The sequence below is a fragment of the Solea solea genome, chromosome 8 (genome assembly GCF_958295425.1).
Source record: "Solea solea chromosome 8, fSolSol10.1, whole genome shotgun sequence".
In the NCBI taxonomy this organism is placed as follows: Eukaryota; Metazoa; Chordata; class Actinopteri; order Pleuronectiformes; family Soleidae; genus Solea; species Solea solea.
Genome location: NC_081141.1, coordinates 23638207 through 23656501, shown reverse-complemented (window position 1 = coordinate 23656501; position 18295 = coordinate 23638207). Strand labels below are relative to the sequence as shown.

General features: G+C 42.4%; 2 protein-coding genes and 1 long non-coding RNA gene across 8 annotated transcripts in view; 1 reads left to right on the top strand and 2 right to left on the bottom strand.

Annotated features, from left to right (window-relative positions):
• The first annotated feature begins 134 nt into the window (after positions 1 to 134).
• mblac2 (metallo-beta-lactamase domain containing 2) lies at positions 135 to 5452 on the top strand. Its single transcript, XM_058637192.1, has 3 exons — positions 135 to 719; positions 3289 to 3503; positions 5157 to 5452. Exons 1-3 carry the CDS (start codon positions 278 to 280, stop codon positions 5328 to 5330), a joined length of 831 nt encoding a protein of 276 aa, XP_058493175.1. The 5' UTR covers positions 135 to 277; the 3' UTR covers positions 5331 to 5452.
• Positions 5273 to 6263, bottom strand: LOC131464613 (uncharacterized). Its single transcript, XR_009241192.1, has 3 exons — positions 6177 to 6263; positions 5979 to 6045; positions 5273 to 5355 (listed from the first exon to the last, which is right to left on the bottom strand). It is a non-coding gene; the product is annotated as an uncharacterized LOC131464613 (long non-coding RNA).
• Positions 6264 to 8236: 1973 nt separating this feature from the next.
• The window catches only part of rtkna (rhotekin a), a 78568-nt gene continuing 68509 nt past the window's right edge, over positions 8237 to 18295 (bottom strand). For 2 of the 6 annotated variants that reach the window (XM_058636498.1, XM_058636500.1), the window contains exons 4-11: positions 16809 to 16926; positions 16026 to 16250; positions 15828 to 15922; positions 14156 to 14262; positions 13360 to 13491; positions 11978 to 12143; positions 11607 to 11711; positions 8238 to 9647 (exon numbers count right to left, since the gene is read on the bottom strand). In XM_058636498.1, the coding sequence (XP_058492481.1) occupies positions 8929 to 9647; positions 11607 to 11711; positions 11978 to 12143; positions 13360 to 13491; positions 14156 to 14262; positions 15828 to 15922; positions 16026 to 16250; positions 16809 to 16926 (1667 nt within the window). In that variant the 3' untranslated portion in view covers positions 8238 to 8928. Of the gene's footprint in view, positions 9648 to 10910; positions 11012 to 11606; positions 11712 to 11977; positions 12144 to 13359; positions 13492 to 14155; positions 14263 to 15827; positions 15923 to 16025; positions 16251 to 16808; positions 16927 to 18295 lie in introns of those variants that run through there. The other 4 variants (XM_058636501.1, XM_058636497.1, XM_058636496.1 and 1 more) reach the window with 4 other exon arrangements.

The following is an 18295-nucleotide window of genomic DNA, read 5'->3' as shown; positions in this document are numbered from 1 at the left end:
TCCAGAGGCCAATGCGGGCGTCGTGGGCGGGGCCTATGTTTAAGCCAATAGCAGCGCGTTCTGTGATTACATCATTCACATGTTCGACCAATGAGAGCGCCGTCCTCACACAAGGGTGTGTCATTCAGCGGCCACCGTCACATGAACGTCAATGAAAACACACACAAACACACACACACACAAATACATCATCACACTTAGCTAAACGGCTACTTCCCGCTCACCTGACCAGCACAACATCCACACCGACCCGCTTTCGACAAGCGCATGACTGGGGATGTCTGCGTCCGACTGGTACGCTCACAAGTCGCTCGGAGACGGACTCTTCTGGATCCAGGAGCGATTCTTCCAGTCAGAGAACCGGGCCAACATCTGGCTGCTCCGCGGCTCGCACCAGGACGTGGTCATAGACACCGGTCTGGGCTTGAGGAGCTTACCGGACTACATCGACTCTAAGGGGCTGCTCGGCAAGGATCCGCAGAGGAAGAACCCGCTGCTCGCCATCGCCACCCACGCCCACTTTGACCACTCGGGCGGTCTGCATCAGTTCCAACAGGTGGGCGTCCACAGCGCCGAGGTCGATGCTCTGGCCAACGGAGACAACTTCGAGACGGTGACCTGGCTCAGCGACAGAGAGATAGCCGAGTCTCCGAGTCCAGGCTGGAGGGCAAGGCACTACAAAGTGAAGGCTGTGCAGCCCACACACATCCTGCAGGAGGGTAGGTGTTACTGTACAGGCCGCTGCTGCTGCTGCTGCTGCTGCACACAGGATTTATGAGAGAGGACAGTGGGTCTGTAATCAAAGGCCAGGTCATCATGAGGTTTTCTTAATGTACTCAAGTGATGATAAACACCAGGGAAGATTCCATTAGAAAGATTTAATGGCTGCAGTTTGCACATTGTGCACATTAGCATGCTCTTTCTATGGCCACAGGAGGCTTCACACACAAATACACACACGCAGAGCCAAGAGTTTGGCAGGGAACCAAAAAATGACTTACTGAAAGAACATACTCTCATACACACACACACACACACACACACGGATAGAAAGCGTTTTCAAACAACCTTTCATAACCACTTAGTCCATCAAAATAGGAACAAGAACAGATTCATGGAGAAAACCACAAAACAGATTATCAAGCAGATAAGGTTGAACTTGATGTTCTTGTGTGTAACATTTATGACCAATTAGTATGTTTGTATACAAGTGTATCATCACTTTAAAAGAAGAAAAAAAGACAAGTGGTCAGGTTATTTTGTAGTTTTACTTTAAAATGTACTTTAGACAAGGGTCATTTTTCACCACCATGTTTCTACAGCAGCCCAAATGGACAAACCAGCCAGAATAGAACAGAGCGATTGTTTTGCACTTTGAAAACAGCAAACAGTTGTACATGAGTACATGGTCCACGATACCAATAATAATCAATATACAACGATTCTGTGATAATCAATATATTGCAAGACAATCATGTAGCGACACGTTACTATATCGGTCTAACGGAAGAAAACAAAATGTCTGTGAAAAGTTAAAAGTGCAGGATTTCACTATTTATTCACAACATAGAGAACAAAGTGCATAAAGTCTATGTGTTGAACCTGGATGGAGCATCTCTTAACTTGGCTTTCTCCACCATTATCCCGCTGTAAACTCCCTCTTCTTCGGGATAAAAAAAAAAAATAAATAAATAAATAAAATATATATATATATATATATATATCGCACTTATGACTAGCACTTCATAGTTTGATTTACTTGAAGCTCTTACTTACTTCTAGCTCTTATTTGTACCCAAATGTTTAAATGCACTTATTGTAAGTCGCTTTGGATAAAAGCGTCTGCTAAATGACATGTAATGTAATGTAATGTAACATGTAACTGCCGCGAAGAGACAAGAAGTAGCAACAGCCTTAACTCGAGCGCCTTCATTTCCCCTAGTGTACCGATTATCGCATTGCACGAGGAAGGGCGACGATATATCACCAAATCGATATTATGACCCACCCCTATACACGAGTATAGTCGTAAGCTATAAACTAAACAAATAATAGTGAAACGTGTCAATATCCATGGGGATCTCATCATGTGACTCTGCTTTTGTCCTTGTCCAGTTATCTTATGCTGCCGGTGTGATTGGCTGATTAGATATTTCCACTAACATGCACAAGTGGCCAGCACAGTGAGTGTATCTCTTGTGCTCTTAAAGCCACATGTATCTCATTCACATGGTTTAACTCCACTCCGTATCTCATGATGTGGTTGTCTGGAATGTATCCTCCAGTCTATTATATCTATTAAATCCCTGTTTCCCCACGTCAGCTCACATCATCATTCAAGTGTTTCTGTTTCCCCTCCACACAGTGGGTACGAGTGTGTGTGACAGACCGGACTGGGAGATATTTTAACTGCACTGCAGCAGTGGCTCTGACACAGCATAACGACTCGGCGTATTGACCGACGATGCAGAAATGTTATACTTAAGAGTCGATTGTTATCATTTCAGTTCAAACTCCTGCCAGAGCAGATCTGCTCATCCTGAGTACAGCGGCCTTTTGTTACACAGCAGGAATTAAGTCTAAAGAGACGTAATGTGAGTTTAATCTATTTGTAATTGAGTGAGGTGCATTTCTACTTATAAAGGTGTGGTAGGTAATGGCAAAATCAGTAATGTGAGAGTATTAATGCTCAGTGGGGAGGTTTTTCATTAGTGTGGCCAGACTTTGCAAACCCTCTTTTTCATTCTTTCTTTGATGGATGTAACAGAATATGTCAGTCATCTGCACAGCACACTTGCTAAAAATAGAGCTGCTTTGTACGTAAGTACAGATGGCAAAGGTACATGTAGCTGCTGCTGTAACACAAAAACACAATATAGACAAAGCCGTTTTATTTATAGAACACATGCAAAGACAGATTCAGGGTGCTGTTCAGAGGCATTTTTAACAGTAGATTTAAAAAAAACAAAGACAGAATTTTAAGAAATCAATACAGGAGTGAAAAAGAAACTTTTTTTAAGCACTTTGTCTAATTTATATAGGTAGTTTATTGCTATATACACAGTATATACACATATCTTACTAAGTCAATAGACATTTAAATCAGGATCCTGGCTGTCACTTTTGTTTACAGGTACAGACAGAATAGTTGGTGATCGATTAATCGAATAATCGTTGCAGCTCTACCAGCTACAGCCATAGTTTAATGGCTTTACTTTTTATTTGGCCTAAATTAGTGATCTGGAAAACCAGGCTGTGAAAAGTATATCCCTCTCTTTCCCGTTGTAGGTGATGTCATCAACCTGGGTGACCGGCAGCTGACGGTGCTCCACATGCCTGGTCACTCTCGCGGCAGCATCTGCCTCCACGACCACGACAACAAGCTGCTCTTCAGCGGAGACGTCGTGTACGACGGCGCCATGATCGACTGGCTGCCGTACAGCCGCGTCAGCGACTACATCAGCAGCTGTGAGCGTTTGGTGGGACTGGTGGACAGTGAACAGGTGAGGCCGACACACGCAGGGATGCCATCAGCTCAAGAGTTCCACTGTTATGGCTCTCGTTTATGGGAAATTTGAACAGCAGCCACAGGCGTAAATACCCAAATTAATGAGTTCCATTTAGTCCTGTCCTGACTTACATGAACTGAAGAGCCATTGTTTATGAAAACACTTGGTAAAAACATGTTTTTACATCTAAGTGTGGCACTTACTGATCACATGGCTGCCAAAAGGGAAAAACATTTTTGTTTTTATCCACTTAACAAAAGGCTCCCATGAAAAGAAGATATTGTAGATTAGTCTACAACATCTTAAGCATACTTTTGATTTTTCTTTTTCACTGTTGGAACAAACTAAAGTTTGCAAACCGCTCACTTTCCCCACACCAAAGTCCATAGAGAAAATCAGCAGTTTTACATCATAGTACAGGTGACTTGTTAATCCACTTTTCAATTGTTCTGTAAATTAAGATGTTACTTCAGTGTTTGGAATCCTTTGTCCAGATTAACCTAAGTAACATAAATACACCCAATGTGGCAGCAGAAGCCCAGTATCTCTAGTATGTTCCTGCAGGCTAAAAACACTGATTTTGTCAATGGACTTTGGTTCAGGAACATGAGCAGTTTATAGACTTTGGTTTTTAAGCTGTAAAAGGCTCTTAAACAGTGAGATAAAGTGGCAAATATTTTCTCAAAAGACATAGATTAAAGAAGGCATAGATTAATTTGTGTAGTGGCTAAAAACAGTTCTTATGTCCCCACTGGCAGCTATTTTATTAACAAGAAAGAGTGTCGGAATAAAAAAAACACCACACAGTTAATGGTGAAAGTACTTAGCTGGTTAGATAATCTACAGGGAGGGAGATAATGTTAATACCTTGTTGTGCCTGGGTTTCCCTAATAAATAATGGTATTAGCAAGCTAATGCTAGCTACCTAACTTACAAACTGAGGTAGCATTAGCTTTGCCAGCTCGGCTACTTTGTTTGCAACTGACAGTGAACTCAGTCAAATCAATTATCATGACAGAATGAACAGAAAGTCATCTTTGTGATATTTCTTCATAGAACCATGCTTCAAAAATATCTGAACTAAACCTTAAAACAGCTCCAACATACCTGATTCAAATGGTCAGCTCATTGGCAAGCGTGGAATAAGCCTGATAATGACCCATTTATTTGAATCAGGTGTGAAGAAACATGTAAAACATGGCAGGGCAGTGGGTCCTTAGGACCAGGACTGAGAAACCCTGCCTTTAAAATAAAGAAAAACGTGCTTGTGTTGAGGCACCTTTGGTGACAGCCCTCGCAGTTTTGTTGACAAAAAAGGTTTAGTTTCTCTTATATTCTTTACCAGTCTTCTATAAAGTACCTAAAAGTGATAAGTATCTTACCAGAAAATGACTTTGGTAGAAGTTGAAGTCACATTTTTATCATTTCTTCTAATTACTTGTGACTTATGTATCAAAAGTAATTTTCTGATATAAAATGTGTTTAAGTTTGAGAAGTTAAAGTATTAAAAAGTGAGGACTGGAAGGTTGTGGGTTCAATTCCTGGCCCTGCTAGTCTATATGTGCCCATGAGCAAGACACTTAACCCCATGATGAAGTACAGTAACGTTAATCTACACATTATCACATCTAACTGATCCATTTACAGGTTGACCAAGTCCTGCCAGGACACTACAACACCTTTGGTGCCAAGCGTCTCCATCGCCTCGCGTCCTCCTACATCACCAGAGCCGGGACGTGTCCCGCGAAGTTCTCCACGTTCGCCTGGAGGACGGTGGCCGGCGTGGCTCTGCGGGCCTGTAACCCCCGCAGTGCCTGTTAATGAAGAGGGGGGGATGATCGTGGAGCTGGGGGGAAAGCAAGAAATGCACAAAGACAAAAAGTTTAAAATGTGAAAGACGGTGAGGAGAGGACGGACACACACATACACACACACACACACACACACACGGACACACATACACACGGACACACATACACACACACTCCTCATGTGTCTGTACCTGCAACATTTATTCACTTATGTAATCCAACAGAATTCATGTAATTGCCAAACTTTATGTAAAAAATGCCCTCATTGGGTTACATAAGTCGATAATCAGCCTCATATGAAGCATATAAGTATTTATTAGTGTGATGAAGTTATATATATATATATATATACTGATGATAATGTATTATGTATTGTCTGAATAATATGATTCTTTTTTATATACTTTAAGCAGATGTTTAGTTACAACAGCACAACAAGGACACAACAACAACAACAATGCACTACAAACAGAAAACAGGGAGCTATGGGTTTTGCGACTGAAACAATATGGCCATAGTATTTCTCTATGCATACTATAATGCTCAGTGAAGACTCGGTATCGACTACCTCCTATGTTTGTAAAGAGTGCTTTGTAGTATTGAAGGATCAACAGCTTTGCTATTGAAATATTGACAATAAAGCCCGTGTTCTACCTACCTTTTCTTCATGTTTCGCCACCGCTCAGCCGCTCACATGACGAGAGATCTCTGACGGGATTTGACACCTGAGGGAGAAAGAGAGGCAGAACAGAATTTAATAGAATATGATCCATCATAAAGTGCTCAGAGTATTATTTTCTGATCTGACAGAAAGCTTCTCCCACTGCAGGGAAATGTTGAACTTGTTAACACTCACTTTTCTCCGTGATACAGTGGAGTCGTAGGTGTGATGTCTTCATGTATCGTGATGGATTTGGAGCACGATTTTAACCTTTTAACACTGAAAAGTACATGTAATATATATATAAAAAAAGGATATACAAAACTAGAGCACAGCATCAGTTGTACACCCACACACAATTTAAACCAAATCCGTCACTTACTTTCCCAGTTTTGCCGCGCAAATGTGGCCAAAAACCTTACCATACATCATGTTTCACGTGGACAAGATGCACCCAAAATATGAAAAAGACAAAACAAGGAAACTGTGAGTTGATAAAACATTTATTATAATTAATGTTATAGTATTTTAACATGAGATTTCCCACATTTCTCAGTTTCCCCCGCTCGCCTCCTGCGTCAGCACACATTGCAGAACACGGTCGGACGGACGGAGGCTACGATGAAACACGGAAAACTCAATAATTCATTCCATTCAACGTTATCTACGCGTAACACTTTAAAGTTCGGGGCACGTCATCTGTTAACATCGGCATAATCGGGTATCAATATATATATATATATATATATATATATATAGCTGCATTTACAACAATAATCAATATGGTAACAAAAGATAAAGAGAGGTTTATTTTGTTAACTTATAAAAATTAATTTACAGTAACGGTAATTTTTTTTAAAATCTTATTAAAAAACGGTTTCCCTCGAGTTCTGAGGCTCAAGAGAGAAACTGTTACGTGAGTAAACAGAGACAGAACATGAGGCTTCTTCACTGCACTGACACAGAGACACAAACTCCCCTAAAAGATTACATTTATTCATGATTAAAAACCCAGATTTCTGTGATTTGTCTAAACGGCAACAACTTGCATAATCTTAAAAACAGCGGTCGCGGCGTAAAACTGATTAAATTCTGCACCGCGTCTAAATGTCTGACATATTTTACTCAAGGGTTTTTTGTTGCAGGAATCAAGTATGGCTTGGGGTTTTCAATGTACTTCAACTTTGGTTAGTTAATAATTTATTCAAGAGTCTTGTTTTCATGCATGCTGGGGGAACTACAGCCTGTCAATATGTGTGCAGGTAAGTGTGTAAAAGGAAAACAAAAAAAAACAAAAACAAAGACCAGAGCGCCCAGAGTTAACCCTGAAGAGATCACAGTAATAACCAGTACAGTAAGTTTGAGCACTTTTGCATTAAGTTAAAGATTTTTCACCAAAATCATCAATGAAATGATCTCAAGTAGTTCAACATTTTAACTGTTAGGTGTAATCATGCAAAAAAAACAAAACAAAAAAAAGGTGCATAGTAATTTTTAGGAGAACCACAAAATCTCATCTGTTGAGTGAATAGTTAGAAAATGACACTGAAGTAGATGATCACAGTACAGGCAACGAAACACCAACTCTTCCCTCCACGTTAAACACACGCACACCACATCTTGATTTTTCATAGCAAAAAACCCAAAACACTGCAAACCCATTATTTATACAACCCAACGCACTGTGAGTGCATTAACCGAGGACTTTAAACGACGGTGACGACAACGACAGACAAATCGAAAGGTTTTTCCAGTTTTAGACCTCGTTCAGACCTGGTCCTCACTTCAGCTTTGAGTGATCCAGTCTGGGGCAGATCATGAGTCACGCGGGCCCCTGGGCACAGACTGGACAAGGTCTGAATGCTCACAATGCGTCTCGGGGACCACATTCAGAGGTCATCTGTCCACACATGAACACAAGTCCATCCTCAGGTCTCATTAGAGACCGCCTCCTCATCCGACGTCGTCTGATCTGCGGTAGTTTGAGGTTTGTTTTTACACTAATCAGCTCTCGTACCAGAGGTCAACCGATATAGGTTATTTTCAATGAAAACAATCTATTAAATAATATTAAACTTAAGTTTAATTTTAGGTTTTAGTGACTAAGCAACATTTACCACGTTTCTGAGAACATGCAAAATGCATAATTTGTAATATTTGGCTGATTATTATTAATAATATTATTATTAATAATAATAATAATAATAATAATAATAACAATAATAATAACAACAATAATAATAATAATAATAAATCTAAATGAAATGCAAATTATTAAAAGGTCTAATGTCAAATAAAATGTCAAATATCAGTCAATGTCTACCTCATCATAGTTTTATTCCATATTATAGCAGCTGAAGTCGAGGTTTGACTCACTCGAGCTCCACCACACGCTCAGATTTGTTAAAAACACAATTTTAATGTGTGTTTGAATAAAACGTGTGGAGAAGCCAGATCGGGTCTTTGTGTTTTCACAGGAGACACATGAAGGACGTGTTTTAATGCCAGGTGTGAAATGTCCTACTTCGGGGTCAGTGAGGACGGATGTGAATACCAGGTCTGAACGAGGCCTCAGAATCAGATTCCGACGAGTCGTCCCGTTTATCAGAACACTGATCACTTCCCGTGACCGTCATGTGTCAAAGCAAGCAGAGAACCTCCCATATAGTTTAGAAAACTGTGGCAACCCTGCAAAATGAACACACACCTGCAGTGATTGTCACCTGTCTTTGTTTTTGTGAGAAGACATTCCAGTTTGCCCCCAGAGAGAGTCTTCCATGATCCTTCCTCCACCAGGAGGCAGGACGGAGGCAGCTCTTCTCCTTCTCCAGGCTGTGCTCATGACCTAACAGGTAGCCTGAGGTCGGATCATGCATTAAACCGGCTAATGATTTGATAAGTACTACTACCTTCAGGCCAGCACAGATTGTCTGCCAGGAAACGGGGATCACACCTGACTTTGGAGCCAGTTGCGAGGATCAAGTCTGGCCCTGAGGTTCCTGAGGCTGCGTCGAGCCGGGGAAGGCCTCGAGAAAGGGACTCCCTCTGAAGACTCGGGGCTGTGGCTGCCCTCGCTGTTGCTGGAGCTGTTGCTGGAGGTGGAGCTGGAGCAGGAGAGCGTGGTCTGCGTGCTGCGCTGCGATCGAGGTGAACAGGAGGAGATGGGAATAGGGGCGAGCAGCGAGGAAGGAGGAGGCTGGCAGTGGCACTGGAAGGTCCCTCCTCCTCCTCCTCCGTAACCCCTCCCTCGTAGTGTGCTGAGCTTCGCGTCCAGCGACAGAGTGCGTGGCCTCAGGCGGGACGGGGACGACGACGAGAGGGAGAAGTTTGAAGGCTCAGGCCAGTTGTGGTGGTGGGAGCAGGGGCTGGTGCTGCACTGGCTGTCGCTGTCTGAGGTCAGGCTCACATCCGAGGACAGCAGGCCCAGCTGTGGGCAGCGGTGAGGGCTCACAGGGCTCCGGGGGAAGCGGTGGGGGGTGCGGGGGCTGCGGCCAGAGAAGCGAGAAGTACAGGGACTTGGGCGGCCAGCACTTTTCGGGTTGTCCTCCTCGAACAGAGACATCCAGGTGGGAGAGGTGCCCAGCTGACTGCGGAGCTCCAGCTCCTGCAACCTCCGAGCCAGGATGTCTGACACGGTGCTGCTGAGGTCATCGGACGACTCAATAACTGCAGGACAGATAAAGCTCATCGTCAGACTGCTGCAGAGGAATCCTGAATTTTACTCTGAGAAGTTAAGGATTAAAGTGGAGATTTTTCAATTCCAGTGTCACTAAACCAGCAGGGACAGAAGGAAAAGACAGAAGGTTGACCTTGTCAAAATATGCACCTGTTTAAGTCTACGGCATCTCATTTCCATCTGAAAATGGCACCAAAGCCCAAGAGAAAATCAGCGCTTTTAGCTCACAGGGAGACAGGAGCTGCTGATCTACTGGTGCCTTATTTTGGAGGTTTGTGTTACTTTGTTAAACCAGAACAACGGTTTGCAAACACCAAAGTCACACGCTAACACTTTTAAACTTACTGACGGAGGCAGCAGCGGATCAACAACTCCTGTGTGCAATTGGATAAAATTGCTGATTTTCTCTATGGACACTGGTGTGGGGGGGAGAGAAGGATTTCCAAAATGTTTTTCCAGCCAAAAAAGGTCGAGTCAAACAGCCAAATGTTTCTAAAGAGTCAGGTTTTTCATTTGTCCCTGCTGGCAGCCATTTTCTCTTTCCCTTTCACCATTTGCAAAAGAGGATTTAGTTACCACAGTACTTTATGAATATTTTATTCATTAATCTAGTTACGCTTACAATTACAGGTGATGCACAAAATCATATTGTTTTCATTTGAATATGGGGACAGAAAAATCAGCATCAGTGCAGAGTAACAGATCAGTCCACTTGCATGTCTTTCAACACATGCATGGGGTTATTACAGCTGGGCTCTGTATTTCATAGGTTTAGCTTCACAAAAAAAAGTGTTTAATTATTTATCAAAATGAATAAATGAGCAAAAACAAATTAATACTTACACATGAAATGTCACAATATTAATATATGTATTTAGCTTCACGTTACCTGCTACACGTGGTCAAATAAAAGAAAAAGTACATAATTTAAACGACATGACTTTGTTTTTATTTATTAAAATCTATCTTACATATCTTACAGAAATTCCAAACATTATTTATTTTTCATTGAATGACCTTCCATGGCCCACTAGGGGGCAGTGGCTCACACTTTGGGAACTAAAAACTTCCTGCCTTGTTACTTGTTTTTGCTGAATCTACAAAACCGTAATTGAAGCTGATGCTGAATATATATATATATATATAGATATATATATATATATACGTATATTGTTAAGTCCAGTCCAGCGTGTGCAGACTGCAGCATTTACCACAACATCATTAACACAGACCGTGTCCTGCTCCTCTTTACTTCACCTGTCGTTGTAATAGGACGAGAGCAGAGCACGAATCTCAGCAGACACAGCGTTATCCTGCAGCAGGAGACCCTCACAGGAGGGTGTGGCAAGAGGAGCTGCCAGAGGAGTTAGGAAACATGGAGGAGGAGGAGGAGGAGGAGGAGGAGTGTGAGCGAACAGGCAGAGGTTTTGGTTTGTGTGTGTGTGTGTGTGTGTGTGTGTTTTGATTTCAGGACAGAAAACAATAAGTGAGGAAATGAATGTTCGGGTGTGATGGCAGAACAAAAAAAGATTCATTCGAGGGTGATGATGATGATGGCGGTGGAACGGGTTTAAAATGTGGAGGGGATTGTGAATTATGTATGAGGAAACAAGGAGGCAATAATAAAGAAGGACAAAGGACACAAAGCCAAGGAGCGATGGATTAAAAGACAAACGTGGGGGAAAATCAGAGAAAGAGAAAGAGAGAGAACACAGAGAGTCAGTCAGCGTGTCAGAGATAAGACACACACTTCTATCTACAGTCCAGAGAAGTAAAGCAGAGTGTGAGTGTGAAATATCAGGAAAGGAACATTTAATTACGGCAGCATCGCTCATGCACACGGACTTGAGGAATTAAATTCACATGCAGTGCAGGCTCAGTGCTTCCTGTCCCCGTCTTCTCTTACTTCTTCTTTTTTTTTCATTTTAAATCAGGAAACAATGTCTTACCCATTTCGTGGTAGAGGGAACCCTGTTTTGGTGTGGCAGGTGCCGGTTTCCGTGGCGACGGCAGTTCAATTTTCATCAAGTCATCGCAGCACTGCTTCCACTGGCCTGTGTAACGGTGACAAAGCAATAACCTTTAACACATAAACGAGAAATAATAGCAGGTTTGTGCCTGTAAGGCGGCAGCTGTGGTGACAAAAATGTCAAACTATGAAGGGCTGCAGGTGAAACATGTCCTAAAATATGTCTTTTTTTTAGATATTCAGCCATCGAGCAGCAAAGAAACAAGGAAATAATCCCATTTAAGAAGATAAAATAGCAGAATTTGACTTTAGTCTATATCTAATGTTATACGTAGGGGAGAAAATGCTTACTCATGTCGTAGAAGTGCTGCCAAAAGGCCTCCATCCACCGGTGTGTGTCCTCGCGACTGTCTGTGGTCAGCGTGTGAGTGACCTCCTCGCCTCCGTACTGGTTACTGACACAGATGTTCTGGACTTTACTCTGAGGGTCTTTCTCCGACGCTCGTATCCTGGTCTCCTGAAACGCGGAAGCACAATCGCCTACTTTTAAGATGACGGTAAACCCAGAGTTACAGCACAGACAGAAACTGTGCCACTGAAAAATAAGCGGGTGCAGACCTCCACTTCTCACTCTCCTGCAGAAGTCTCAAGCATTTAATCTCAAGTTATAATGAGTCTTTTTTTTAATTTACACATTACTTTTGCATCATTAATCCATTTAAATTGTCAAAACACAAGCTTTTATTTTGAATTATGTGAAATATCATGTCACAAATCTTAAGCTTGTGTCGCCCATTAACACACATATTGCATGCATAATAAACAAACACACAACAAAATGAAATATCCTTATTTTATATGAGCATTATCAATCATAAAGGCCCATAACCAACATCATTTTCCTCACTTAACATCCTCAAAAATACACCTTCTACTATATGACTCAATCTTTCTAATGGCAAGAATTCTGTTATTTGGGTTTAAGACAAATTTAAATATCCTTATTTTATATGAGCATTATCAATCATAAAGGCCCAAAACTACCATCATTTTCCTCACTTATCATCATCAAAAATACACCTTCTGTTATTTGGGTTTAAGTTAAATTCTCTCTGATTTAGTAGAGATTTCGTACACTTTTCCTCCTCATCTGTCCATGTCTGTAAAGTACCCACTAGATGGCACTGTTGCTCCACTCACCACCCAGAAATCTCTCTTCCCTCTTCTCTCCTCTCTATAAAAAGCCAGACAGCTGACTTACAAAGGGATCACACAGAGCCTGATGTCATGTGACGTGATGTCAGTGACTTGGCCGAGGGTCAGCTGTGCGGCTCAGGGTCAGAGGCTACAAAAGACTCAGTGAGTCACTGTGGAAGGAATGAGGAAAGTCCTCAGACGTCCACTCTCAGACACAGACACAGGAAATAAGATGACTGACAGTAATTCACTCTTCATATCTGGCAGACACTGATTTAAATGTTTAAACTCGCCTTTTGTTCAAATCTGTCGTCTCTTTTTAGTCTTTGCTGAATATTTACAGTTCAAAGCTTTACAAAAGACACTCTTTTGACTCTCGGCTACCGAGCCACTGAAATGGCTCAGTACCTTGCTCAAGGGCACCATGATAGCAGATAAGGCAGAAAACTGGCAATGCTGCCACAGCTGTGTGTGTGTGTTTTCTCTGACATTGGATCAATTTTTCAGTTTCAGACAAGTTTCTCCACTTCTCTGACCTTGTTGATGGCGATAGTGAAAGCCGGTTCAACGTTAGCCTCCACGTCCTCTTGCCGGTGGTAGCAGAAAAGGCTGCTTCCTTTCAGAGCCGCGTGCACCTTTGTCCAACTCTGAGGGTCGGCGCCGCACTGCTGCGAGGAGGCGGAGAGGAGACGATCAAGTCCGTGCGGCGTTAAAGGAGAAAGAAACGGTGCCATTATGAGAGGGAGGTCATAATAATGCAGGTCACACTAAAATCAGGATCATTATCCAGATCCACACCAAATGTTTCCTGTTCATAGCTACGTTGAGAGCAAATCTATGCCACGCAGGAGTGGCTTTCTTTCTCACTTGGGAGTCAGTTAACATAAATAATGGCCTGGCCATAAATAATACGTTTTTAAACATTAAAAATCTGAAGTTGTATGTAAACACACTGACTGACATCTAATGGTGACGTCAAGAAACTACAGTGGCGTTGAAAACTTGCGCGAAATGCACGATTTGTTGAGCGGTTTGTCTGTTCAGGCTACTGTGGAAACACGGTGGCACAAAATGGCGGTCTCTGTAAAGCCAAGTACGTACATTCTGATGCTAGAAAACTAAATTATACAGCTATAAAGAAGTGCAGTGTGAAAGCAAACTGCCGAGTCCAGCGGACGACTATAGTGTGTGATAAACGACCTCAATGTCGTGTGAAAGTAGGGCAGATTAGATGAGATTATTCTCCTTCCTGGTCCTTTTCTTTCATTGTTTGGGGACTTTCTATGTCCCCTAACTGTGCACAGCGCTGCACACACCCACCCTCAAACTTACCTTCACCTTTAAACATCCACTCATCATCTGCTGGGTCATGCAGAGAGGCTGAGCTGCAAGGCGACAACACACGCTGCCGTAGAGAGGCAGCCAGTATGAACACTCCTCTGCAGGGAGAGAGAGAGAGAGATGGATGGATGGATGGATGGATGGAGAGAGAGAGAGGGAGGGATGGAGGAGAAACACCGTTAATGACATTTCAGTATTCTCTCACACCGACACGTATAATCATGTGTGTTTCATCCCCATGTCACACTGACACCCTTAAACTGCCACAAGAAGTTGAAGCAATGAAACTTTACAGCAGGGCTGAAGGGCCAATGAATAAAACACTAGGGGCCTGTCTGTCTGTCTGTCTGTCTGTCTGTCTGTCTGAGGGAGCGGGCCCTTGTTAGCCCACATCATTACAGCTTTACACACAACAGCCGCCTCACTGGCACGCAGCCTTTATCACTGTGACCTTGACAATATGGCTGTCTGTCACAGGAAGAGGAGGACGGATAAGGAGGAGGAGGAGGAGGAGGAAGGTGGGAGAGGCACAGAACATGGGTTTACAAAGTCCAGAGCTGCATCCGTGTGACGGCCATTTTCATTCCAAAATGTACATTTTCAGTTCAAAAACAAACCGTTTCATCTCCCTCATTACCAGCCGTTCCAGTTCCAGATGCTATTACACTCGTATGTGCTATGTGTTCATGGAGCTACTCGTTGCTGAAGGTGAATCCACTAATTGAATCGGAGTGTTTCGGGAACTCTGAAATATTATTTTTTGGGAAAAGATGTACCAGAGTGGGACAACCTTTAAAATGTCACCCTTACTTTTTTGTGTAGACGACTAATTCACCGCTTTGGCAAAACAAAGATGTCATAATCCCACCTCTCCCGCTTATCGGCTTTTCTTTTCTTTCCTTAGTCGCGCTGGCTTTCTTCCGTCTGTCTCTGTCTCTGTGATTGTACACATTGTAATGTCTATTTATGTGAATAAAGCTTTATTTTAACAGAAGGTCGTACACAGAGCACATGCTGCAGCACCGCATACAGGCCTGGTGTATTTATTACAGAAATTTAGAGACGTTTTTCTTTAAATAAAATGCTTAAATGATGAAACAACAAAGAAAAAGATGATTTTTTGACATTTTGTTTCTGTGTGGATAGAACCACAGTATGCTCCTGCTTATTCTGACCCAGTGTTTCTCATGTTTCCCTGCTACAACACACCTGATTCTAACAAATGGGTCGTTATCGGGCTTGATGAGCTGACTATTTGAATCATGTGTGTTGGAGCAGGGAAAAACACCTAAAATAGGCAGGCCAGTGAGTCCCCAGGACCAGGATTGAGAAACCCTAACCGGCTCCTAACTGTTTCTGGCTCGGAACAAAACAATAAGACACCTATTGGGTCCCATCATTCGAGCGTAATATCAGTGTCCATGTGTTCGTTATTGTCATGACGACCACAGCACAGACCTCTGTGGACAAAGTGATGTGGAAAATACGACCCAGGACAAACATACAGCTCCAAAAAAACCCTCTAACAACAGCATAAGGTGGATAACATGTGTGTTCTGTAGCAGATGTAGGATGTAGCCGAAGAGGAGACACGAGAAAGGAACAGACGTCAGACAGACAGGTGAGAGAGACAGACACAGATTGATGGGCGGCTGCCACTCACCGTTGCCTGAGATGGTGAGGTCGTGTGTGCGAAAGCTGTCCTGCACGTGTGACAGCGACAGCGTGGTATGAGCTAAGAGATGGTACTTGGGGCCTCTGTGGACACAGAAGAGCGGGGAGGAGAATTTATTAGGCGTCCGAGTCTGCATGCTCTCCGCAGTCACGACCTAAAGGAGTTCCGACATGAAAGCAGACTCACGGTACGGAGGGAACAGGCAGCAGGAGGGGAGACGCCCCGCCGTTGCTGACAGGACTGCAGGCTCCAGGCTCCATGGACGCCCGCAGCTTCTTGCCAGACGATCTGCCCAGAGAGGAGCTCAGTTTGCTGGCGAGTTTCCTCGGTGTGCTCCCTGCTGAGTAATCGTCCTCCGAGCAGCAGCTGTACAGCTCGACCCGCAGCTCGAAACCTGGGCTGGCATCAGTGCTGAGAAGACACACAGACACACAGACACACAGACACATGACGATGATGAATGTAGCTGCGAGACATGTTTTCTTTTCTACACAGCAGAAACTTTTTTATACGGAATAGCACCTGAGAAAATATTGAGCTCTCAGCAACATTAAAATACAGTGGTGTAAATAGGTCTACAGACTTTTCACAGGAGATTTACAGATTTATTCCCTATAAGACGATTTGCTCTGTCATCATTCTCCTCTTCCTCACATATGTCACACACTGGTTGGTTAAGATGGAGCGAGGGATGAAACACTGATAAATTGAAATAATTTCACCAAGATTTATATTTAAAATGATTTATTCTGTATTCATATATTATTTTTTTCTGATTTTCCTCCAAGTACCAAGTTTATTTATGATTTATTTATGTTTTTAACGAATAGATTAATAGTGCATCACAAATAAGTTCATATTAATAATATAACTATAACTATAAATTCTATGACATATCAGTGTAAATATGATTATTTTTTCTCTCAAAATTTGAGTTTGAGACCCCTGCTTTAGAGACTAATGACTTACAATACAATGGCGTTGTCGAAGCAGATGTCCGTGAGCGTCCGGTCCACGATGACCATGTCCGTGTCAAAGATCTCTCCTCCCAGCTGCAGCAGGCAGAACACGGCACATCGATGAAGCTCTGCGAGGACAAAAAAAACATTTATTTAAAAACAGCAACATGAATTGATTTTCAGCAAAAAAAAAAAGAAAGAACAGCCTTCACAATTTATAAAGCTTTGTGTCTTAAGTTGTAGCAGCAGAAAGAAGAGAGTTGAGAGAGCCCTGCTTCATCATTTCTTCATAAAACATACAGTACCTGTACTTCCCAATTTCTATCACACCTTGGATCCGCGGCGTTACACGCAGAAGTGCCCACTTCTCACAGAGTTTAAAGGACAAGTATGTAGAATAATTTATAGTCGAGCAGAAACTGAAGATACTTTTACTTCTTATTTCTTTGTGATGTAAACTGAAGGTTCTCCGACAGTCTTGTGGAGAGGGAAAGTGAGGCGAGAGAAATCCAGCACCAGCATTCAACTCCATCAACTCATGTTGCCAAATGTTACACACCACATAAACTTCAACTCATAGTCGTTACTGAACCAACGTGTCCTGGATAACAGTGACCTGAAAGCAGGGCCGGCCCCAGCGTTTATGGGGCCCTAAGCAGAATCCCACCACTTTGGATTAGCCTGTGTTTGACTAAAAGCTGCACACGACACCTTTGCGCCATTTTTTTAGGTCTCCGTCTCTCTGTTATTTGAGTTGTGTTCGGCACATTGTAGCCCAGGTTCTGCTCTTTAATCAGACATACAACATCACTATATTCTCTCGTGATGAGTTCCTTATTTCACACTGTGTTTGCTAAGAGCTTCTCTCCGTCCCTGGTTTTAAGCGTTTAAAGGGTATTTTTGTGAATTTCTATCTGGAAAACGCCCTCCTATTATTTCTAGGTAACATTTTAATGTTTCATATGTGTAAAGTAAGAATGAAGGAAACTCCTGTACAGCGTTATTTCTACGTTTTTGTGGCTGACGCTAAAGCACAATGGTCTTTAATGTTGCAGTGGCCAAAGAGAGCCGAGTAACAACAACAGCAGCAGCAGAAACTCTGGCCTTATAAATACATTTCAGATAAACTCTCGGGGAACACATGGGCCTTGTGAAAAATGCAGTACGAGTAATTTATGGGGAAGCGGAGCGCCATCACATCCATTACAGGTGGAAACAATACCTCGGGTGTCACTGCTGTAATATAAATAACACGACCCTGGACCAAGTCCACTATCTCTTTTCTATTCTAGTGTTTCTCCTCTTCAATTACACAACTGTGTAACTGAGGGAGGCACATTTTTTTCCAAACCTGGAAATGATGATGTTCTAAAATGTTTGTCCACAAGCCTTAAAATTAATCACTTTTAATGATTTATTTGAATCAGAAAAAATTGTTTCAATTTAGAAAACACTCACAAAAGTCAATGATTCATTTATATATAATTAGTAACGCGT